At 39.4% G+C, this 20,109-nt stretch overlaps 1 protein-coding gene across 1 annotated transcript in view; it reads right to left on the bottom strand.

The window, feature by feature from the left end:
- Window positions 1-20,109, bottom strand: part of syne2a (spectrin repeat containing, nuclear envelope 2a) — a 99,007-nt gene that overhangs the window by 35,604 nt on the left and 43,294 nt on the right. The window contains exons 52-78 of the mRNA XM_086190516.1: window positions 19,669-19,803; window positions 19,460-19,591; window positions 19,114-19,296; window positions 18,188-18,325; window positions 16,328-16,513; window positions 15,839-15,961; window positions 15,372-15,554; window positions 14,539-14,652; window positions 13,681-13,767; window positions 13,105-13,164; window positions 12,297-12,746; window positions 12,065-12,129; window positions 11,833-11,980; window positions 11,123-11,209; window positions 7,675-7,824; window positions 7,339-7,539; window positions 6,798-6,890; window positions 6,261-6,446; window positions 5,900-6,070; window positions 5,638-5,775; window positions 4,899-5,101; window positions 4,021-4,153; window positions 2,322-2,504; window positions 1,522-1,674; window positions 1,098-1,274; window positions 507-662; window positions 270-425 (exon numbers count right to left, since the gene is read on the bottom strand). Of these exons, the coding sequence (XP_086046642.1) occupies window positions 270-425; window positions 507-662; window positions 1,098-1,274; window positions 1,522-1,674; window positions 2,322-2,504; window positions 4,021-4,153; window positions 4,899-5,101; window positions 5,638-5,775; window positions 5,900-6,070; window positions 6,261-6,446; window positions 6,798-6,890; window positions 7,339-7,539; window positions 7,675-7,824; window positions 11,123-11,209; window positions 11,833-11,980; window positions 12,065-12,129; window positions 12,297-12,746; window positions 13,105-13,164; window positions 13,681-13,767; window positions 14,539-14,652; window positions 15,372-15,554; window positions 15,839-15,961; window positions 16,328-16,513; window positions 18,188-18,325; window positions 19,114-19,296; window positions 19,460-19,591; window positions 19,669-19,803 (4,191 nt within the window). The remainder of the gene's footprint in view (window positions 1-269; window positions 426-506; window positions 663-1,097; window positions 1,275-1,521; window positions 1,675-2,321; window positions 2,505-4,020; window positions 4,154-4,898; window positions 5,102-5,637; window positions 5,776-5,899; window positions 6,071-6,260; window positions 6,447-6,797; window positions 6,891-7,338; window positions 7,540-7,674; window positions 7,825-11,122; window positions 11,210-11,832; window positions 11,981-12,064; window positions 12,130-12,296; window positions 12,747-13,104; window positions 13,165-13,680; window positions 13,768-14,538; window positions 14,653-15,371; window positions 15,555-15,838; window positions 15,962-16,327; window positions 16,514-18,187; window positions 18,326-19,113; window positions 19,297-19,459; window positions 19,592-19,668; window positions 19,804-20,109) is intronic.

The following is a 20,109-nucleotide window of genomic DNA, read 5'->3' as shown; positions in this document are numbered from 1 at the left end:
CACAGTTAGTTTATCAGAGTTTTTTCACTGAAAGTAGAGGTGAGTGTTGCAACTGACACCGATGATTCCAATGAGAATGAAACTAAATAGATTAAACAAAATTTGGAGATTACTGATTATTGTAACTGAGCTATTATGCTATGTGATTTTAGTGTAACATATAGTAACCACTATCAACCATCATCAATAGTCGATGATAATGACTATCATTATTCATTAATAAGTTTATAGTTTATATGAGAGGGCTTATTCACATTTAATGCCTTTACCTGTTGACTGAGATCCTCACAAGCATGACTGACTCTCTCCACCTGGCTGCAAAAAGCAACATCACTCGGGTGCTCCTCTTCTTTTTCAGCAAGCACACGTGTGGATTTCAAGTCCTGCAAAGTTGCAGCGACCTCCTTTATTTTTCCCGCATCAGCCTGGAAGAAAAACACAAGTGTCTCTTGTCTGAGGATATAGTACAAACCTGCAGCTGCTTACGTCCTGGTTCTGTTACTTACCTCCCACTCCAGCAAAACCTTACAAGCCAAAGTTTGACTGCTAGGTTGTTTCCACTGCCTTAAACACTTTTTCTGCTGTTCTACTGAGTTATGAAGACGCTGGAGCTGTTTCTCTCTGTCAGCACATATGTGAAGGATCTGTTCAGCTCCATGCATCTGAGGGGGGATTCGTGTGTGAAATTAAAGTTAGAAATGGAAAACGACACCACTTTGTAGAAAATCTGGAGAGTCGTTGAAGCTTTTTCCATTGTTTTTGGTTTACAAGGAATGATCTTTATGGTTTGAGTGAAATGTGAAACGTAAAAACTTGTATTTGAGTGCAAAACAGAATACTGAAGCATCTAAGACAGTTTAACTCCCACTCATAAAACTGAATGTAAGACAAGACAAATTCTGTACACAACCATGTTCCTTTCCCCTCCATCACTCTGCTTTATGTTCTTATATCTTCCTCTGCATACATAACACATTTCACTATTTAGCCTGCTAATGATACAAACAGAATACACAACTGTTAATATAAAATAGCTCTCTGCTTCAGTCTAGAAGTTGCATTTGTCATCTGTTTATTGCATATTAGTTAGTACAGACCTGACTTTCCAGTTCCCTCTGCAGGAGCATCCACTGCAGTCTGAAGTTACCAAGTTGCTCAGCAAATATCGTATATTTAGAAGAGAGAGTCTGATCATCAGCTTCCATCACTGGCGGTCCAGATTGGGACAGGAAATCAAGAAGGGGCTGCCCATTGACCATGACAGCTTTCAACCCCTGCTTAGAACACATGATTAAAATACACACACAAAAAAAAAAGCTTCCCGCAAAAGAGAAAAAAATGATTTGCACACTGATTTATGTCAGATGAGACTGATAGACATATGTTAACTGTAGTCTAGTGAGTTGGTTATTGTAGTTGAACTGCAATTTATCAAATTGAGTAGCTGTGTCAATGAATGTAAACAAATGCACTGATTTACTGAAGTGGAACCTAAAATGATGCGATGGAAAGATGAGGTACCCGGTAGCGCTGCAGTGTCTGAGTGATCTCAGCAGCATTTTTGGCCTTCAAGACTGTTTCTTTTTCCTGGTTCAGTTGAGGCTCCATCGTCTTCTTCAGCCAGTCCTCCAGGTGAGACAGTAGCTTCGCCGGTGGCCATGCTAGCAGCAGCTTCTTTTTACACAAGAATACAAAGAAAGATTTCACATCCACTCGTGTAACTGTTTATGATTTGTCACAAACATTACACACTTGTGCTGTTAGTGATTGACTTCAGATTTTTCATCATCTCTCCATCTTTTCCTGCAAAACAGGCTTCTTTATAATGCGTAATATCTGCTTCCTTTGTGTGATAGTGTTGGAAAAAAATGTAGTCCTTCAAAGTTCATCATCCTCAATCACTGCAAAACTGATGTGACGAACATTTATACTCCCCTCAATGAAGCAGATTAGTCAATTCCTAAAACGTTTTTGGAAAACTGGGATTTCAGTCAAATAAGAGTTTCATTCATAAAACGCTGTGTACAACATTTTAGGATATGCTGTCAAAAAAGCTAATGCACCACAGCAAAGGCACCACCACTTTGATCTTTTTTTTTAAGGAACATGTCTACTTTTTAGGAAAGACAGTTATTGTCTGTCATTTTTAGAGCCAGACAAATAAAGAGGAATGATGAACAGTAAGTGAAATTCCCAAATGATTTCTGCTTGTTCCTTTAAGGCAGCGAGTCATTACTTTTCTGTATTTTTGCTTTATTTGTAACAATTATGTATACTAAAAATATCCATGAAAATGAAGATAAGATCTCTCTATACAGTACCTGCTGCAGCTGGTCTTGTACATTTGTCACATTAGAGGTAAGTTTGCTCCAGCTGACTTCCAGCTGGGCGAGATGCATTCTCAGGCTTGGACATTCAGCCTCCCTTAGATGAAACAGCTGAGCAGCATACTGGGAAACAGATGCCCTCTGAAAAGACATAGCCTCCATCTCGATGGAGAAGTCCTGGAGGAGGAAAGTCACTGTCACAAATCACTGATCCTTAGCTACAGACAGAGGAGGTAATATAGCCATCATAAATGTATCTAAATATCACCATTAGACTTTCGTTCTATTTTTATAGTTTGCAGAAAATACATGTGACTCATTATATTTATAAATTATTTATGCACACATTGTTACAAAATTTTCACCTATAGTGTCTCCCTAGACACTGAGCCATCACTGGGAGACAGAGGGATCAGCACGTGACCACAGTGCTTTTGGTGATGCAGTGAATCTCCTTCACATTGGATGAATGAGAACACTGATTGAGGCTTGTGGAATTTTGTATCAAGAGCTGTATGGAGTTCATTAATATAGAGACAAACTGATGTACCCAGAATAGCCCCCAGAGGCTCATTGGAAGCCATGTCTGGTGAACAGGGAGCCCATGGAGGACAGGGATGTTTTCAGCTTCCAGAAACTGTGCTTACAACCTAGCGACATGAGGCAAAGCACCATCGGACTGAGACTCATGCTGACGGATACAACAATGAGACACAGAATCTCATTTATTATTTGCAGCTGTGTCAGTTGATAATATGAAGAACAGGAACTCCACCAGCACCAAAGGACACTATGCATACAACATTCACATCAGCATGTGCTCACCAACATTACAGATTGCCTACCATTTGCATGATAGGATTCATATGTGAAGATATTTTTCCAACATGCCATTCTTATGAGTGTTTGCCCAATGACAGGTGTTCCTATGTCAGACAATAGCCAGGTCAAGTTGTCTGTAAGCAAAGTGTAGAGATTCTTTGGAAGTTCATATCAAACACTTCTTCAGCTGTACAAGCAACTGTTGTAATGCAGTCATGCAGGTACAGCTGATGCTGAATTGTTGTTGAAACTTGTCTACTGCAGGCAGGTGATCAACTGCCTGTAGTGCTAAACAGCTGGAAATGACTCATAAAATGGTTTGTTGTGGAAAAATCATCTTTACAGTTTACAGTGCAATTTGATGAACTGACATAACACCTTGCAGTGTGCCAGTTGGACTATAAATGTTGCAAAAACTGAGGCATTGTGATAAAATAAATCTGGAGGATTTTAAACCTTTTGTTAACTTCCCCTTAAGGAAAATCTGTGTTGTGATCATGACTTTTAATCAACGTCTTGACTTTATACACCTGTGCAAGAGATGGCTTATGGCAAAGAACAAACGCCTGCTGTTGTTGAACACATTTGTTGGGGATACTGTTCAGTGTAGAAACACTGATGGCTGTCAATGCTCATTCCAGTATTTCTCTTGGTTTATATATAGTTAATATGGGGCTACATCCTGGAAACACATCAAATAACTTTTTTGTTGCTTCAATAAATCTCACTTGCAGACTGATGCTCCTTTTGGGGATTTATATCCACAGACTGAAAAGTACCACATGCTTTCTGTCAGGTTAAGTTTTCCAAAAAAATCAAGGACAATCTATCAGCACTGAGTTGATGTGTGGAACTATGAGGAGTACCTTACCAACAGGCTGATCAGATTCCTATAAATGCACTCCTGATCCTGGTCAGTGCTGTCTGTGAGAGCTGAACAAGTCTTCAGGTGTTTGTCAGCATCAGTCAACCGTTTACTGAGTGAGGCAAAGTTCGTCTGGAATCTGTGGGGAGGCCAAGATGAACATGGATAGCTCACCCAGTGGGGCAGAATATGACAATGATACTAGATATGGGGTGGTGGGGAAACATGATAACATTATTCAAGGAAAGACTTACCCATAATAAAAACTCTGATGAACAGTTAGATCTTATTGTATTTTGAAATTAAACTGGATTTAGAGTACTCAACCTCTGACCCAAGCTGAGAATCACTTTTTCAGTGAGTGAGTGATTTTTATTGGTTAAGTGGAATTTTCAGCAAAAAATATGATGGAAATTAGATATTCAAACCACACAAAGTAAAAACAATATTAAAAGAATGAATGATTACCTCTCTAAAATCCATCATCAAACAACATCATCAATCTGAGAAGCTCAGTTTGGCAATCTATCCAGCAACATTAGACCTTTTTAATGGGCCTTGACTTAGAAAAGCTTGATTTAGATTTGTGGTTTTCAGAATAATCACACACACACGCACTCGCACACACACACACACACACACACACACGCACACAAACTCACACACATGCCATCATTTCTGTTCTGTCCTTACATATTAGCCAACATGTATGATTCATATGGGAATATGTATATGCAGGTATGGGTATAAAAGGACTATGGAATCCTAGGGGTTACCTTGTTATTCTGGATGAAAGTAGGAAGTTACTGGTAATAACGTTTGTCGAGCTACTCTTGTAATTATTAACCTTTCTTGGCCTCTTTTTTTGCCTGAACGCATCTCACCTGGCCCATCTGTCCTGGATATCTCCACAGCGTTGAATCTCCTCCTCCGTCTGCCTGTAGGTACTTTGCCACCGCAGCTCCACAGCGCCTCCTGCCTGGCTGACCAAGCTAGAAAAGACTGCTGGCTTGGTCAGCAGCATGCTCCTCTGATCCATTAGCCAACCCAAAGAAGCTCTACTCTCATCCAGCTGGGCTAGGGTTTGCTGAGTGACAAGTGGGATCAAAAATGCTGATTTTAAATTATACCAAACTTTATGAGACTCTAGAGAAGCATACCACATGGGCCAGTTCTGAGTCTGCTTGAAATATCATATAAAACTGGCAGAGGACGATAGAAAGATGAGTTGATAACTAAAGGAATAAAATGTAGGTGATAAAAAGGAAACACTGAACAGCTGCTCTTGTTTTATCCACTAGTATATACTGTCTAATCCAATCTGACCCTGACTAAGTGAAAATATTAAGGTGTTTTTACCCGCACTGCTTGACTGCACAAACAGTCAATATGTTTAAAAAAGTTTTGCTAAATTAGAATACAAAAGGGAATGCAACCTACATTGACAATCATGTGAAGGTAAGGGTAATGGGAGGGATTAGAAAAGAAAAGGAAATGAGAAAAGCAGGTAAGCCAACATAGTAAAAGCATCTAGCTATATTGTATAAGACCTAACCCACATTTCAGCACCTGCCAATGGTCGTAGTGTTGTGGCTGACTGGTTTATATGCAGAGTGAGTTTACCTGGCAGCTCTGTCGTCTATTAGCCACAACAGACACCTCATAATCTTCTCTTTCCAATTCTCCACCACTGATGATGGTTTCAAGCTCATCTAGCGCCCGGCCCAGTTGAAAACAATTCTCCTTCCAGTAGACCCTATCCTACAACAGGCAAACACAAACACACGTTTGATTAGCTGCCTCATATGCATTATCATCAGGTAGGATATTAGCAGAAAATAAATGTGTGTGTTTATATGGTCTTTCGCAAATGTGAATTACAAACCTGAAGCCTCATTCTGAAAGCCACTTCCTGCTCTAGAGCCTGCTGCTGCAGAGCTTTGGCTCGGACCTCCAGTTTAACTCGCTCATCCTCTTGACACATAAGTGCTTCTGGCTCACGTTGGAATAGATACTGCACAAAAGCCAACTGAGACCTGAGAAGCTGCAGGAACTTCTGGATCACCAGGAGATCAGATTGATGACAGAAATGAGGGGAAATAAATGCAAAACAGATGAGCACAGAGGGACACAAACAACCTTAGTATTGAACCTAATCAGTAGGTCTTTGAGGCTGATCGCCTGACTTAAATGTGCCCTTTGTGTGCCTGTTGAAGAACTTGATGAAAGAACAGAGAGGTGGATACCTGACGTCTGCAGAGAACAGCTTGAATTTGGGTGCAGTTGAAAACTTGACTCTGCTGCCCTTCTGTTATTTCTTCTTCACCCAGTTCTAGGAGGCGACTTATTCCCCGCAGCAAAGACCAGGAAGCTTCTAGGAGCATGGCTTTCCCCCCAGGACTCTCTCTCAGATGTCTGACCGGCACACACTGCTAAAAGATACAGAAGAAGGATAAACTTTATTTTGGATGGATCTATCACCTTTAACTTAAAAGTGATCAACAACTGTGGGTTTTTTGTTTGTACTAATGTAATTTACAGAGGTAGCTTAGTTATAGTAAAAGTGTTGTACCTTACTCTGAAAACCGACCTTTATGCAGATATCTTGCAAATCAGTCCCATTTTTTACCGAGAATTTGAGTGTTGTATTATAAACATTGTTTTTTTTGCTTTTGGTGTACAAATAGTGATATTCTCTATAAATGAATGTAAGATTGTTAAATTAATATTCTTATTGTTGATGAAATGTCTTAGACACACAGGTTCAAGCATTATGAACTTACCTTCAAACTAGGGATATCCTTTAGATTTGGGAACGTCTCACTTTGTCCCAGTTCAAACTCATCCAAAACACACAGTTGGGGTAAAAAGAGTTCCTATTGGAGAAAGGTACCCAGTGATACTTCAGATATTGTAGGTGTTTATGATATTAAAAGGTCTTACAACCCTTGACGATTAGAATGACATATAACACAGACATTACAAATATTAAGCCAAAGAAAAATGTTTTTTTTTTGTCTTGACAAGCTTTCTTGATTCTGTGGCATGTTAATGATTTGACAGTATATTTTAATATCATTGCCTTCTTAAAATAATGGTCTCAGTCATTTTTTTAAAAACTTTTTCAGTTTTTCAACACAAAAAATGGTGACAAAACATCAAAAGGAGTTGATTTAAGCAAAAAAAAATTGTCAAAAAATGACATAGGCAATTATCTTAAGAAGGTGACAATATCTTAAAGTGTTTTTTTTTTTCTTCTTTTGGGCCACACAGTAGAAATATTGTGCCAGTGAGAAATGACATTGATCACAGTCTTTTTCAAACCTGATGTTGTTTTTTAAGGTCTAGACGTTGAGTGAGCTGATCCCGCGATGATGACAAAGTAAGCTGAACAGTTTGAAGACATTGCTGAAGGGAGGTCAAACAGCCTAGTGTGTCTGGTTCTTCACCCAGAAGTGATGGTCTGGTTTTTGACTCCACATTGCTCAGCAGGTCAGACACACTCACCAGCTGGCTTGATACACACTACACCAGAATTTAGAAACACCATAATATTTACATGAGCTCTACAAGAAAAGTCACATGAAATAGAAAAGATTGAGTCCTTCTCCACATGATTTTATAAATACAGCAAAGTGTTTGCAGTTGTAAACAAGTCACCTCCTGCTGTAGCATCCTCAGCTGGACATCATCTTCACCAGCACTGCTAGGAGTCAACTGAAGATCAGTCAAAGCATCCAGACAGAGAAGGACTTTCCGTACGGCCAGGTACAACTGTTCCTTCACATCTGAATCATCTGAAGATTTCACCTAGGAGACAAAACAACTTTATAGCTCACACTTTTTACTTGACATCTGAATCGCTGGCAGATTTCACCAAGATCACACGATCTTATTGCTCCCAATTTTTGCATTTTTTGTTTTGCTGTTGCTTGAAATCACTTTTATTGAATTATATGCAGCATGTATCACAACAAAATTATTGCTGCACTGATTGAGTCAATCACACTTAGGAAACAAGACAACAGATTGCAAAGATTCTACATCATAAAACAACCCATTTTTAATTTCAAAACAGATCTAGCTTTCAGCAACAAAAGGAAAAAAATAACATTAATATTTTGGTTAAAAAAGACAGAGCCTAAAATGTTGTTTATTTGAGCCCTTTCAGGTAGCTTGTTAAGCCAAACACATCCATATTTGATGATTATTTCTTTGAGGTTAAATTTGTATAATTAAAAATAAGATAAATTGAATTTTGCAATGACATAATTTTAATAATTACAAGCAAAAGGACAAGACAAATACCAGGACAAGTGTTGCAGTTAGCATATTGCTTGACGTAGGTGCTTTGCTTTGTTGCGCTAGTGCAAGTTTGATCGTCCCTGCTGATTCATAATTATGCACATTAATCTACCTGTTAAAACTGCAGTTAATTGTATTATTTGGCCGAAGCTTAAAACACCATATTTCTTGTGGCGAGTCTTTCTGCTATGTAAACTCTCCGCTCCAGGGATGGATTCTCCCACTCGCTCTCCTCTCTCCTTCTCAGTGTGGCACATGTTTAGTTACTCTTTTGCCTCCTTTCGTGATGCTGCAAAATATGTTAAATGTAGTTTGTTTGTAACGCTGGAGGCGACCCTTAGCAAAGTTGACTTGGCAGTTCCACATTGATGGATCCCAACAAAGAGCCACTAAAGCTAGCCAGCTGTCATCAGCTGGTATGGACCACTCTAACTTAACTCCTAATGTAGCTCCAAATGGTGTTCCCCGGCTGCTCAGGAGCTGCCGGGGAACCACGGCGGCTGGGTAATTTTCCCAAGCATAGTCCTAAGCAGAAGCCTACTGTCAGTGACCAACCATAGGTTCACGTTTCTAATAAAATTTCCCCACTGAGTGACATATCCGCTGAGAAAACAACATATTTAGCTGCAGGTCATTGTTCAACCACTGGCTGTCAATATGGTGTCCAGCAAACGAAGTGGGATTTTTGTTGGACTGTAACTGTAACTGGAAAACTTTCTGGGGGAGACATGGTCTTATTAGAGGAGATGGCATTCATCCTATGTTGAGTGGAGCTGCTCTCATTTCTAGAACTATAGCCCACTATATTATAGAACCAAGACCCTGACAACCTAGAGTTGAGACCAGGAGGCAGGGCTGCTTACATGCTTCTTTGCGTGTACTCAAGGGCAGTTACCCTTCAGTCACCCAAACCCCCACAGAGACTGTCTGTGACCACATCAGTCTACCAACCCAAATACCATTATAAGAGGAGTCAATCTGAAAAAGCTTAATCAAAATTAACACGACCACTGAATTATTTCAAAAGAATATAAAAATTAGGCTTGGACTATTGGTGTTCCGCAAGGGTCTGTGCTTGGACCAGTCCTCTTCACTCTATATCTGCTTCCATGAGGTGACATAATAAGGAAACTCTCAATTAATTTTCACTGTTATGCAGACAACACAAAATGGATGACCTACAATTTACTTTTATTAAATTCCGACAAAACTGAAGTTATTGTGCTGGGCCCAAAACACCTTAGGAACAGAAGAAGCATAAACTTTGTTTTGGATGGATCTATCACCTTTAACTTAAATGTGATCAACAACTGTGGGGTTTTTGTTTGTACTAATGATGTAATCTATCTAATGAGATAGCTACCCTGGATGGCATCACCCTGGCCCCCAGCACTGCAGTAAGGAGCCTGGGAGTTCTCTTTGATCAGGATCTGTCCTTTAACTCCCATATTAGGCAAATCTCCAGGACTGCCTTATTTCATCTACGTCACATCGCTAAGATCAGACTCATCCTGTCTCAAAAAAAAAAAAAAAAAAAAGGATGCAAAAAACAAGTCCATGCTTTTGTCTCTTCCAGGCTGGATTACTGCAATTCCCCTCTTATCTGGCTGTACTATGTTCCAAAAGACTCTCCAGCTGGTCCAAAGCGCTGCTGCCCACGTGTTGTTTAGAACTAATAGAAGAGACCAGATCTCACCTGTACTAGCTTCTTTGCATTGGCTCCGCGTTAAATTCAGAATAGAATTTAAAATTCTTCTCCTAACATACAAAGCAGGCATTTTCATATCTGAGAGAACTCATAGTCCCCTATATCCAGTTAGAACCCTTTGCTCCCAGGATGCAGGGTTACTTGTGGTTCCCACAGTCTCTAAAAGTAGAATGGGAGCCAGAGCCTTCAGCTATCAGGCTCCCCTTTTCTGAAACTGTCTCTCAGTTTCAGTCCAGGATGCTGACACCCTCTCTATGTTTCAGAGCAGACTTAAGAACCTTCCTTTTAGATAAAGCTTATAGTTAGGGCTGCTTAGGCTGGCCCTTAGATATGCTGCTATAGGCTTAGACTGCTGGGGGATATACCATGATGCACTGGGCTTCTCTCTCCTCCTCTCTGTTCTCTTTGTCCTCCCATATTCATATGTTGTTCTAACTCGTCTTCTTCTTCAGAACCTTTTGCTTCCCCACTTCCCATATGCCTTCCCTGACTGCTGCTGCTGCTGGAGGAGGCTACAGTCCTGAAGAGGCTCAAGCTGCCACCCTTAGCAGCACCTGTTTGTGTCTGTCCATCATTCTCTTCCCCTTTCTTTCTCTCTTTATCTCTGCCCTTCATTCTCTTCCCCTTTCTTTCTCTCTTTATCTCTGCCCCTCTCTTTCCTTCTGCATATCTGTCTTCCTACATTATCTGTCTTTGTCTCTGCCCTGCACTCTTGCTCTCTTTCCCCCCCCAACCAGTCAAAGCAGATGGCCATCCCCATTGAGCCTGGATCTGCTCGACATTACTACCTGTTAAAAGGAAGGTTTCTGCTCCCACTGTTGCCTGATGTGCTTGCTCATGGAGAATTGTTGGGAGTAAATTCATTGAAGGAGTGTAGTACTAGACCTGCTCTACTTGAAAGGTGTCATGAGATAACTTTTGTTGTGATGTGGCACTCTACAAATAAAATAGACTTGATAATTAAGACATCTGTTTCTTGTGGTAAGAAAAATTATTCACCAGTGGAAAGAGTACAGGTTATTTTCAGCTAGAATTTGTAATCTTACAGTTATATCAGAGTGAGAGAACACAAGCATGAGTTTCTAGCGGACGCACTATTTGTTTCAGCATGTCGATGGACTCGTTGACAAGCTGGAGAACAGCACCAGAACATCCTGCTGATATCAGGTCTCCCTCCGGAACCTAAACAGAAATATAAGATGTTTAGTTTGACAGTTTGTCAAGTTGTATTTATTCATTTTACTTTGAATGAGAGTCCATTTCAGCACCATTTCTCCTGTAATATATATATATATACATACAGACTTTTTTTTGGGCTGCATGATACCCTCAAAGCAGGCATCTATAAAAACTAAAAATACTGCATTGCAAATGCATGCCTCCACAATGTATTCCTGTCAGAGTGACCTTGACCTTTGACCATCAAAATATTTGCTGTCATCTTTCAGTCCCAATGAATATTTGAGCCAAATTTAAACAAATTAATTCCTGAGATATTGTATTAACTAGAATGGGGCAGACAAAAATCCAAGCCAAGGATATCATTGTAATACCATTACTGATCCCACTCATCATGTGAAACTGGCAACTTTGAAATTCTTTAAGTGACACAAACACATAACTCACATGACAACAGATATTTTCAGATGGTGGAAGATACGATGGAATTTTAATCTCTACATTATGGTCTAATCTCATCCCTCACCCACACTATGTCCTACCAAATGCTTGTAATTTTAAAAACTGTAATCAGCTTATTCACAACTTTTATCAAAAACTAGGCTTTGTTTAAAATTTTTGCCTACCTTTTCATCTCTACTTCCACAACCTGAGCTGATAAGGGTTTGATGCTCCTCCTGGACTTTTTCCAGGGTCGACAGTTTTTGAGAGATGTGGGTGTGAAGTTGTCTCCACCTTTGCTGGTATGTGTCATCTGTGTGGTGTCCAGCCAATCTACGGGTAGAGAAGGTTTGCCAGCAAAATCACCATGTAACATTCTTCTGTCTGTATTTTGTACATATGAGTTGGGTCTTTTACCTGGTCTGCACCTCTGGTGCATGTTGAGATCCTACCACAACAGTGATGCTCCCTTCACTTTGGTTCTTTAACCCAGTAACAGTATCATGGAAGTCAAAGTGAAAGCAGAAAAAAAGTAAGTAAACAAGTTTATTCATTAATATAGATAACTTCTTATCAGTGTCAAACATCATAAGTGGTTCATATTTTTTGTCTGGCTTCTTGCAATTTCCTTTCTCCTTTTACCACTTACCAGACCTTGATGAGGAGATGAACACGGATTTCTGTCCCTCTCCTCTATGGATTTAACTGACGCTCTTGTAGCAGTGAATGGAGTTATAGGTCTCACAGGAATTAGTCTTGTGTCCTCAAGTGCTGCCTGATGGGACTGCATCTGAACATCCATGTCACATTTTGCAGATGCATGTAACTCTGGTGTTGAAGCCAAAGCTAACTGGTCGTCAGATGCGAGAACAACTGCAGCCATTTGAGGCTCAGATGTTACAGTTTTGAGTCTACTTGCGTCACCAATATTGGCTCCAGGTTCTAGTTGGGATTCCATTGTTATTAATCGAGTTTGAATATTTTCTGGTCCAAAGGTCTTGGTATCAAGTCCCAATTTCATAGGTAAACGCTGCGGTTCAGCACCTACTGAACTTGTCTCCACTTCAAAGTAAATGTGACCAGCTAAACTCTCTGTTACCTGAAAGACCAAAAATTTATTCATATTAGTTAAAAGAAAAGGAAAAAAGTATCCAAAACTGGTATTAAAGAGTTCTCAGTTTGAGACATTCATCAACAATAACACCTTTTAAATTCAGAATGTTTAAATTCAGTTTTCAGTATAAAATTTGACTATAATATGGTGATTTCATACAGATAATAATAACATCAGCAAATATCTGTTGGTCAAAACAGTCGCAAAATAGTGGATGTCAACAAAATCACAAACTGAGCATCTATAGTGCTAACTTTAAAATATCTAAGATTTAATTAAACATTTAATAATTAAAGGTTAGTAAATATCCAAAATGTTTATGAAATAGTCAATTATTATTTACCATAACATCAGAGAGCTGCTTCATTTCAGCCACGTCTTCATTCAGGGTGTCTTCCGGGTCCTGACACATGAAACACGTACAAGTACATAAAAAAAAATAGTTCTAATTCTTAGAATTTTTTTTTTTGTCAAAAAATGAGTTAGGCAATTATTTTAAGTAGGGGACGATATAGAATTTGCACACTTGCACACATTCATCTTCGTGTGTGTGTGTGTGTGTGTGTATATGTGTAGCAACATATTTCAAGCAACTTCTGACAGTTTTAAAGAGGACGCTGGATAGACTGTCTCACACAGCTTAATATCAACATGCACAGATCTCCACACCACCAGAAAAAGAAGAGTTAAGTTAGTTATGTTTAAATTATGAGGTGAGAAGGCGAGAACACATGGAATTACTAATTCAATTCTTGAGGTTTTAAATCTGAACATAAGTGAAGATTTGATTAATTTTTAACATCTGTGGTTCTCAATAATTAACTTTAGAGCTTAATGTGACATTTTGGAATAAACCCCAAGAGAAACAGGTCCCCATAGACATTCGGTGCAAGGCTGTGAATGGGTTTTACACATTTACCTCTGGAATACTGCAAGTTAGTGTGTCAGAGGAGGATGAGTGACAACTCTCTGCCTCTTCCTCTGAATTAGACTCGTCAGAAGCCTCCTGTTTTTCAGCGATAGGGTAAGTACCATTGTTAAAAATGAATTACAGGAAAATGGGGGGAAAAAAGCACTTTCGAATAATAAATGTAATAAAGTCTAATGACTTTCCTTATTGTAATGTTCCATCAATATCAGAAGCAAATGTTTCTTTTCGGGATACATACCGCTGCAAATTTAATTTAACATTTCATTTTTTAATTTCTCAGAAAAATGTGTTTTAATTATGCTTGTAAAGTAATTTCACAGCTTATTACTAAATAATTACAAGACAGCTTAACAGCTAATGAAGACTAATGGCACATCAAGCACATTTTAGCAAAGATTACTAATCATCTGCTATATACACTCTTATGGTGATGCCAATGTAGAAGCTAACAAAGACTAGTCTGCATGCATTAAACATGCAATTTGCCAGTCACTATCAATATGCAACAATTAAACTTATTGCTTTAACTGTCTTTTCAATGATTAGTTTTGTGTGAAAACAGACATCGTGTTTCAGGGTAGATGTTATTTACAGGCTTGCCAAGGACATATTCCTTTAACAAAGAAGAACTGAAATTTGTGCAACATATTTCCTTAAAAATCTAGCTGACAGTGGGAATCACAGATTTTGTGCCTGCTGTAATTAAACTTCCTAAATCAGTATACTTAAAATACAGGGTATTACCACACAGATGAAGCATTCAAAATCAAAAATAACATCAGTGTTATAGTTTTAACTGCTGTTTATTCAAGAATTCTACCTCCTTTGTAATTATTGCTACTGTACCTGGAGCAAGTTGCTCTGTGGAGATCTGTCTTGTTGCAGTAACACTCCAAAGACATCAGAGGTTGTGGCAAAGCCAAAATCCTTGCTGGTTTCTAACTCCTTCCCAATCTTTTCCTGCAAAAATTCATCAGATGAGAAAAACAGACACAAAAAGTGAAATTTCAACAAGCATGTATTGAAAACACATACCAGTATGCAAGGTTGAACAATAGGCCTACAAGGATTACAGCTGGAATTGGTGCTGGGGAAAAAAAAATCCTGCATCTTCCACAAAATGAAGCAGTCAGGTAGTCAGGGAGAGAATATTTTTTGCATCAAGAAAAGTTGCTGTGTGACTTACATCTTACCCCTAGACTGTACTTCCATTCTCACTTCTTAGGCACACTCAGTCACATCATAGCTGTTAGATACTTAGGCTTTTGATCAAGTTAAGCTGTCTTCAGCTCATCATTTCTAATCCAATTGCACAGTGACACACTGTCATTGCTAGTGAATTTATTTGCTGGTGTCTTTTTAAATGTGTCTCTTTCTTTCTGCTCAGAACTGGCCTCCTCCTTCTCAGAATCACTGATTCCTAATCTGCTACCAGCGTCCTCCAAATTCATCTTCCACTACCATCACCACAAGTGTCTTTACTCCATGGGGGGATCTATCTTGCAGCTGCTCTGAGATGATGTCCCCCTGGAGTCAAAGCCTCACACTACAGTTTTCATACGTAATCAACATCTTTTTCAACAAATATCTCTCCGAATGACAGCAATTACAAGTTCTAAAAAGAAAAATTGCCAGTGGCTTTTTCCTAGACACATTCTCATTCAGACTTCATCTTCTACCTGCAGCAAACAGGCTTGTTGCTGGGTGTGTTGTTCCAACTCTTTGAGCTCCTGGAGGATGACTTGAACTCTGGAGAAGACCCCCAGACTCCCCTCTGCTCCCTGTGGGAGGTGTAGCGCTTCTTTGCAGCTCTCCATCTCCTCTAATGTCTTCTGCATTGACTGAACATTAGCCTGGATCACCTTTGCATTGATTTAGAAAGGAAAACACACTTCCTGAAGATCTACAATCCTAGTATTTGTTATAATTCTACTTGAGTATGCAGCTGAAATTTAGTTTTTGATCATACAACTGTATAAGTGGATTTAGATAGATGTAGATGACGTTATTAAATCTAATAAAATATTTAACGACACCTTAAACCTAATACGTTCATTATGAAACTTAAGCAATGCCCACACCTGTCCAACATGTTATTCAAATGAAATGTGTATACTGTATAAGAAGTATTTTTTCACTTTTTCACCTGCCGGTTGTGAAGATGCTCCTTCAAAGTGATGCTGGAGTTATCCACAGAGGACAAAATTGTTCGAATCTTTGGGACATTCTTCTCTATGGACTTTAGCTCAGCTTCCAGGGCCTCCACTACCTGAGGAGGGTCATGTGAACAGCCTTTTTAGAGGCTTGTGTTTGTATCAATAATGATATCATTTAATGGAAATTGACTTTATCTGCCAAAAAGGCACTTTTATATCAAACCATTTAAATTAAACTATATTTTATTGTAGCTTCTCTTGTCTTGGTCCTTGAAAAAAAGAATTAGTTCATCATGACCTGCCTGGTTAAATATATGTAAAATAATAATGAATACATAAAATCTCAGTTTTTCCTGGTTTGCACCACTTTTCTCTGTCCATGGATAATAATGTACTGTAAAAGTCTCAGCCATAGAATAAGGATCCCAGAGAACCAGCCAGTTTGACTGATAGTGGAGAGAAAAACACTTTTTGCATACCCCAACAGCCTGCAGGAGCAGCTGCAGAGGCACGGTGACTTCACGTTGCATTGTGAGAACCTGTTGGTCACTGTGTTCCAGCCTTTCCTCCTGGGCACTGATGTCACACATAGTAGAGATCTCAGCAAGCACTGGTTTGAAGTCCTGCAAGGCATTCCTGATTCTTTCAGAGTCATCCAGGACCAACTGCAGATAAAGATATGATAGATTGAAATTGATCTTTAAAAAGAAGCCTGTGAAAAGGCTTGTTGACGGCATAAACATAAATCTTACAATGTATAGTTTTCTAATTTCTGGTCAAGGAATCTGCTCTAGGAACACTTTATCTAATGACATAGGTACCCTGGATGGCATCACCCTGGCCCCCAGCACTGCAGTAAGGAACCTCTCTTTGATCAGGGTCTGTCCTCTAACTCCCACATTAAGCAAATTTCTAGGACTGCTTTCTTTCATCTGCGTAAAATTGCTAAGATCATACACATCCTGTCTCAAAAAGATGCAGAAAAACTAGTCCATGCTTTTGTCACTTCCAGTCTGGATTACTGTAACTCCCTCCTATCAGGCTGCACCAATAAGTCCCTAAAGACTCTCCAGCTGGACCAAAATGCTGCTGCCGGTGTGTTGATGAGAACTAGAAGAAGAGACCATATATCTCCTGTACTGACTTCTCTGCTTTGGCTCTCTGTCAAAATCAGAATAGAATTTAAAAATATTCTTCTACCCTTCGCTCCCAGGATGCAGGGTTACTTGTGGTTCCCACAGTTTCTAAAAGTAGAATGGGAGCCAGAGCCTTCCGCTATCAGGCTTCCCTCCTCTGAAACTGTCTCTCAGTTTTGGTCCAGGATGCAGACACCCTGTCCATGTTTAAAAGCAGACTTAAGACCTTCCTTTTAGATAAAGGTTATAGTTAGGGCTGCTTAGGCTGGCCCTTAGATATGCTGCTATAGGCTTAGACTGCCTGGGGGATATACCATGATGCACTGGGCTTCTCTCTCCTCCTCTCTGCTCTCTGTCCTCCTGTATGTGTTATAAGTAAATCATACTCATATGTGTTACTTCAGGCTTCAGGCTCCCCACATCCCATATTCCTGACTGCTGCTGGAGGAGGCTACAGGCCCGAAGAAGCTTGAGCGGCCACCTGTAGCACCACCCACTCACTTTCCCATCTTTCCATCAGTTTCTTCCCTTTTTCTCCTTCTTGATCTCTGTCCTTCTTTTTTTTCTGTATATATGTCCTTCTCCATTATCTGTCTTTGTCTCTTCCCTGCTCTCTTGCTCTCTTTCCCCCCAACCAGTCAAAGCAGAAGGCCGTCCCCACTGAGTCTGGATCTGCTCAATGTTCCTGCCTGTTAAAAGGAAAGTTTTCATCGCCACTGTTGCAGGATGTGCTTGCTCATTGAGAATTTTTGTGTCTGAATTCACTGAAGGAGTGTAGTACTAGACCTGCTCTACTTGTACAGTATAATGAGATAACTTTTGTTGTGATTTGGTGCTATACAAATAGAACTGACTTGACTTGACACTTTATAATTAGCAAAGAAAAGCTTGACAGTGTTACATTGCATTAGGGTCCATGATGAATTACTGACTATTCTAAGTGACTGATATAACAATACAATAAAGTAAATAAAGACCATGGTTAGATTTGTTCCAGACAAAGTGCAACAACAAATAAAAATTTAAAATACCAATAAAAGAAATATATTATGCAAATAACTGAAAAAACTCATCATTCATGCCACAGTGATGGATAAAATAAATTATAAAAAAGTTAAATATAAAGAAACTGAAAATCTAAACAAAAATTTATGATGTGCTTAAAAGGATGCAATATTGCATGAACTGTTACTTTTCACTGACTTGCAGGGAGTTTGCATGATTCTGGAGGCTTCTTCCTGTAGTGAATGTGTAGGGTGCACTCAGCCATGCCCGTGCTTCATCTAACCAGCAGGTGGCACTGCCCAGAATGTTTTCAAACTCCTGAAGACACACAGGGATCTGAAAAAGAGATTAGAAAGGGATTAAGTCAGAGTTCTTCTGCATTTTCTGAGCATCATAAATCAATAATTCAATAATAAGCTTTTGATGTTATAGCCTTTCAGCAGTGAATAGAATTGATTCAAATTCAACAATTTCTGTAACACATTTCACTATGGTTTCATTTTCTGAAGATGATGGATGTGAAGAAAACAACTGGTGTAAAGTTGCCATGGAGTTCTCATTCACTCTAGGTTTACATATGGGGTTCATCAGAATGGTGAGGTTTGCAAGGAAATTAGGAAGTGAAAAAGTAGTGCAGGAATAATTCCCTTAGTGTTGATGAAGGTTTATCAGCCTCACTGACACAATGTCCGACTGAGAATCCAAATTAACATCCTTGCTGAATAAATAAGTTAGACTCATTGGCAGAGGGAAAAAGCAGCTCATAACATTCCTACACACACACACACATGCAAAGATGTGTAAACAAACACGACATAGACAGCTACTCTATTTTCATCTAATTATTAAGTCTGTGCTATGATGAGCTGACGTACTGTTGAGGCTGCTGCTTCTGCGTTAAGCTGTCACATGAACATGTAAATGCATGAGGCTACACATGCTTGTCTGGTGGGAGGAGTCAAAAGTAAGCTTGTTTTCTGGAATTCCTGCCTACCATCATATTAATGTATAGAAAGCATATAAGAAGCAAATGCTTTTCTTTAGAATAAGCTCAACGCTGAAAGTTGTATCACAAGATTCGCTTGCATTCAATAAAGCAGTGCTGACTGCACAATATGCCTGACCTTGCTGAGGAATGCAGTACGATGCTCAGCCGTCTGTGCAACATTTTGGTAGAGCTGCAGTGGTTGCGTCAGTTGGTCCATGAAGAGGTGAGCTTGATCTGGATGCTCTTCTGCTAGATCTTGCACTTCACTCTCAACCAGCATCAAGCGGCCATGCCATGTGTCCAACCCATCCCACACATGCTAAAGAACAGACAGAAGTGCTCAGAATGCAGAGGCGCTTTCAATGGATTTTACTCAGTTGTCTCAACAGAACCAATTCAAGAAGGAATGATTAAAATGACCCACATGCCCAAACTGTTAGCGTATGTGCCACATAAACAAACATGAGCCAAAAGTAACACACCTTGAGAACACTTTGAGCCTCACTGACTGATGAACTTCTTTCATCCAGTAACTCTTTCACTTTCTCCAAGCCAGTGCTCAACTCTCCAACTTGAAATACCAGTTTCCGAAATGGGTCGCTCTTCTCTGCTATCTGTAGAGTGACCACAGAGAAATAGGAGGGTCTGGTTGATGGGAGAGATAATGTGGCATTCATTTATCATCTGTTACCTTCTCCTGCAGAGACTGTTGAACATCTTGTATCTTCTTGCTGATATCAGCTGGAATCTCAGTGTACCGGCTCTGCAAGCTTTCTATGATGCACTGCAATTGGGATCTCTGGGATGACATATCCATTCTGAGCTCCTGTCAGTGTGATAATGCAAGAGAGAAAATATAAAGGACAGGCAGAAATTGAAGGACTGGGGCCAAAATTGATCTCAAAACTCATTTTTCTTCTCATAGGTATTCTTTTCAGGTTAAAATTTTGTTGTAAACTTATTCTTCCTTACATGTTTGATATGTAATTAAACAAGTTCAGTACTAATGAATAAGGCCAAACAAAATGATGAGACCACTTAGTACTGCTAAAAGTTTTAGTTTCTGAGGAGGTAAGAAGGATGATTTAAGCACAACATCACGTCTCTCTCCAGTTCCTCACAATTTCAAAAA

This window comes from Aulostomus chinensis, chromosome 20 (genome assembly GCF_037954235.1).
Source record: "Aulostomus chinensis isolate RoL2024-O1b breed Wild chromosome 20, RoL_Achi_v1.0, whole genome shotgun sequence".
In the NCBI taxonomy this organism is placed as follows: domain Eukaryota; kingdom Metazoa; phylum Chordata; class Actinopteri; order Syngnathiformes; family Aulostomidae; genus Aulostomus; species Aulostomus chinensis.
This window is presented reverse-complemented; position numbering and strand designations above follow the sequence as displayed.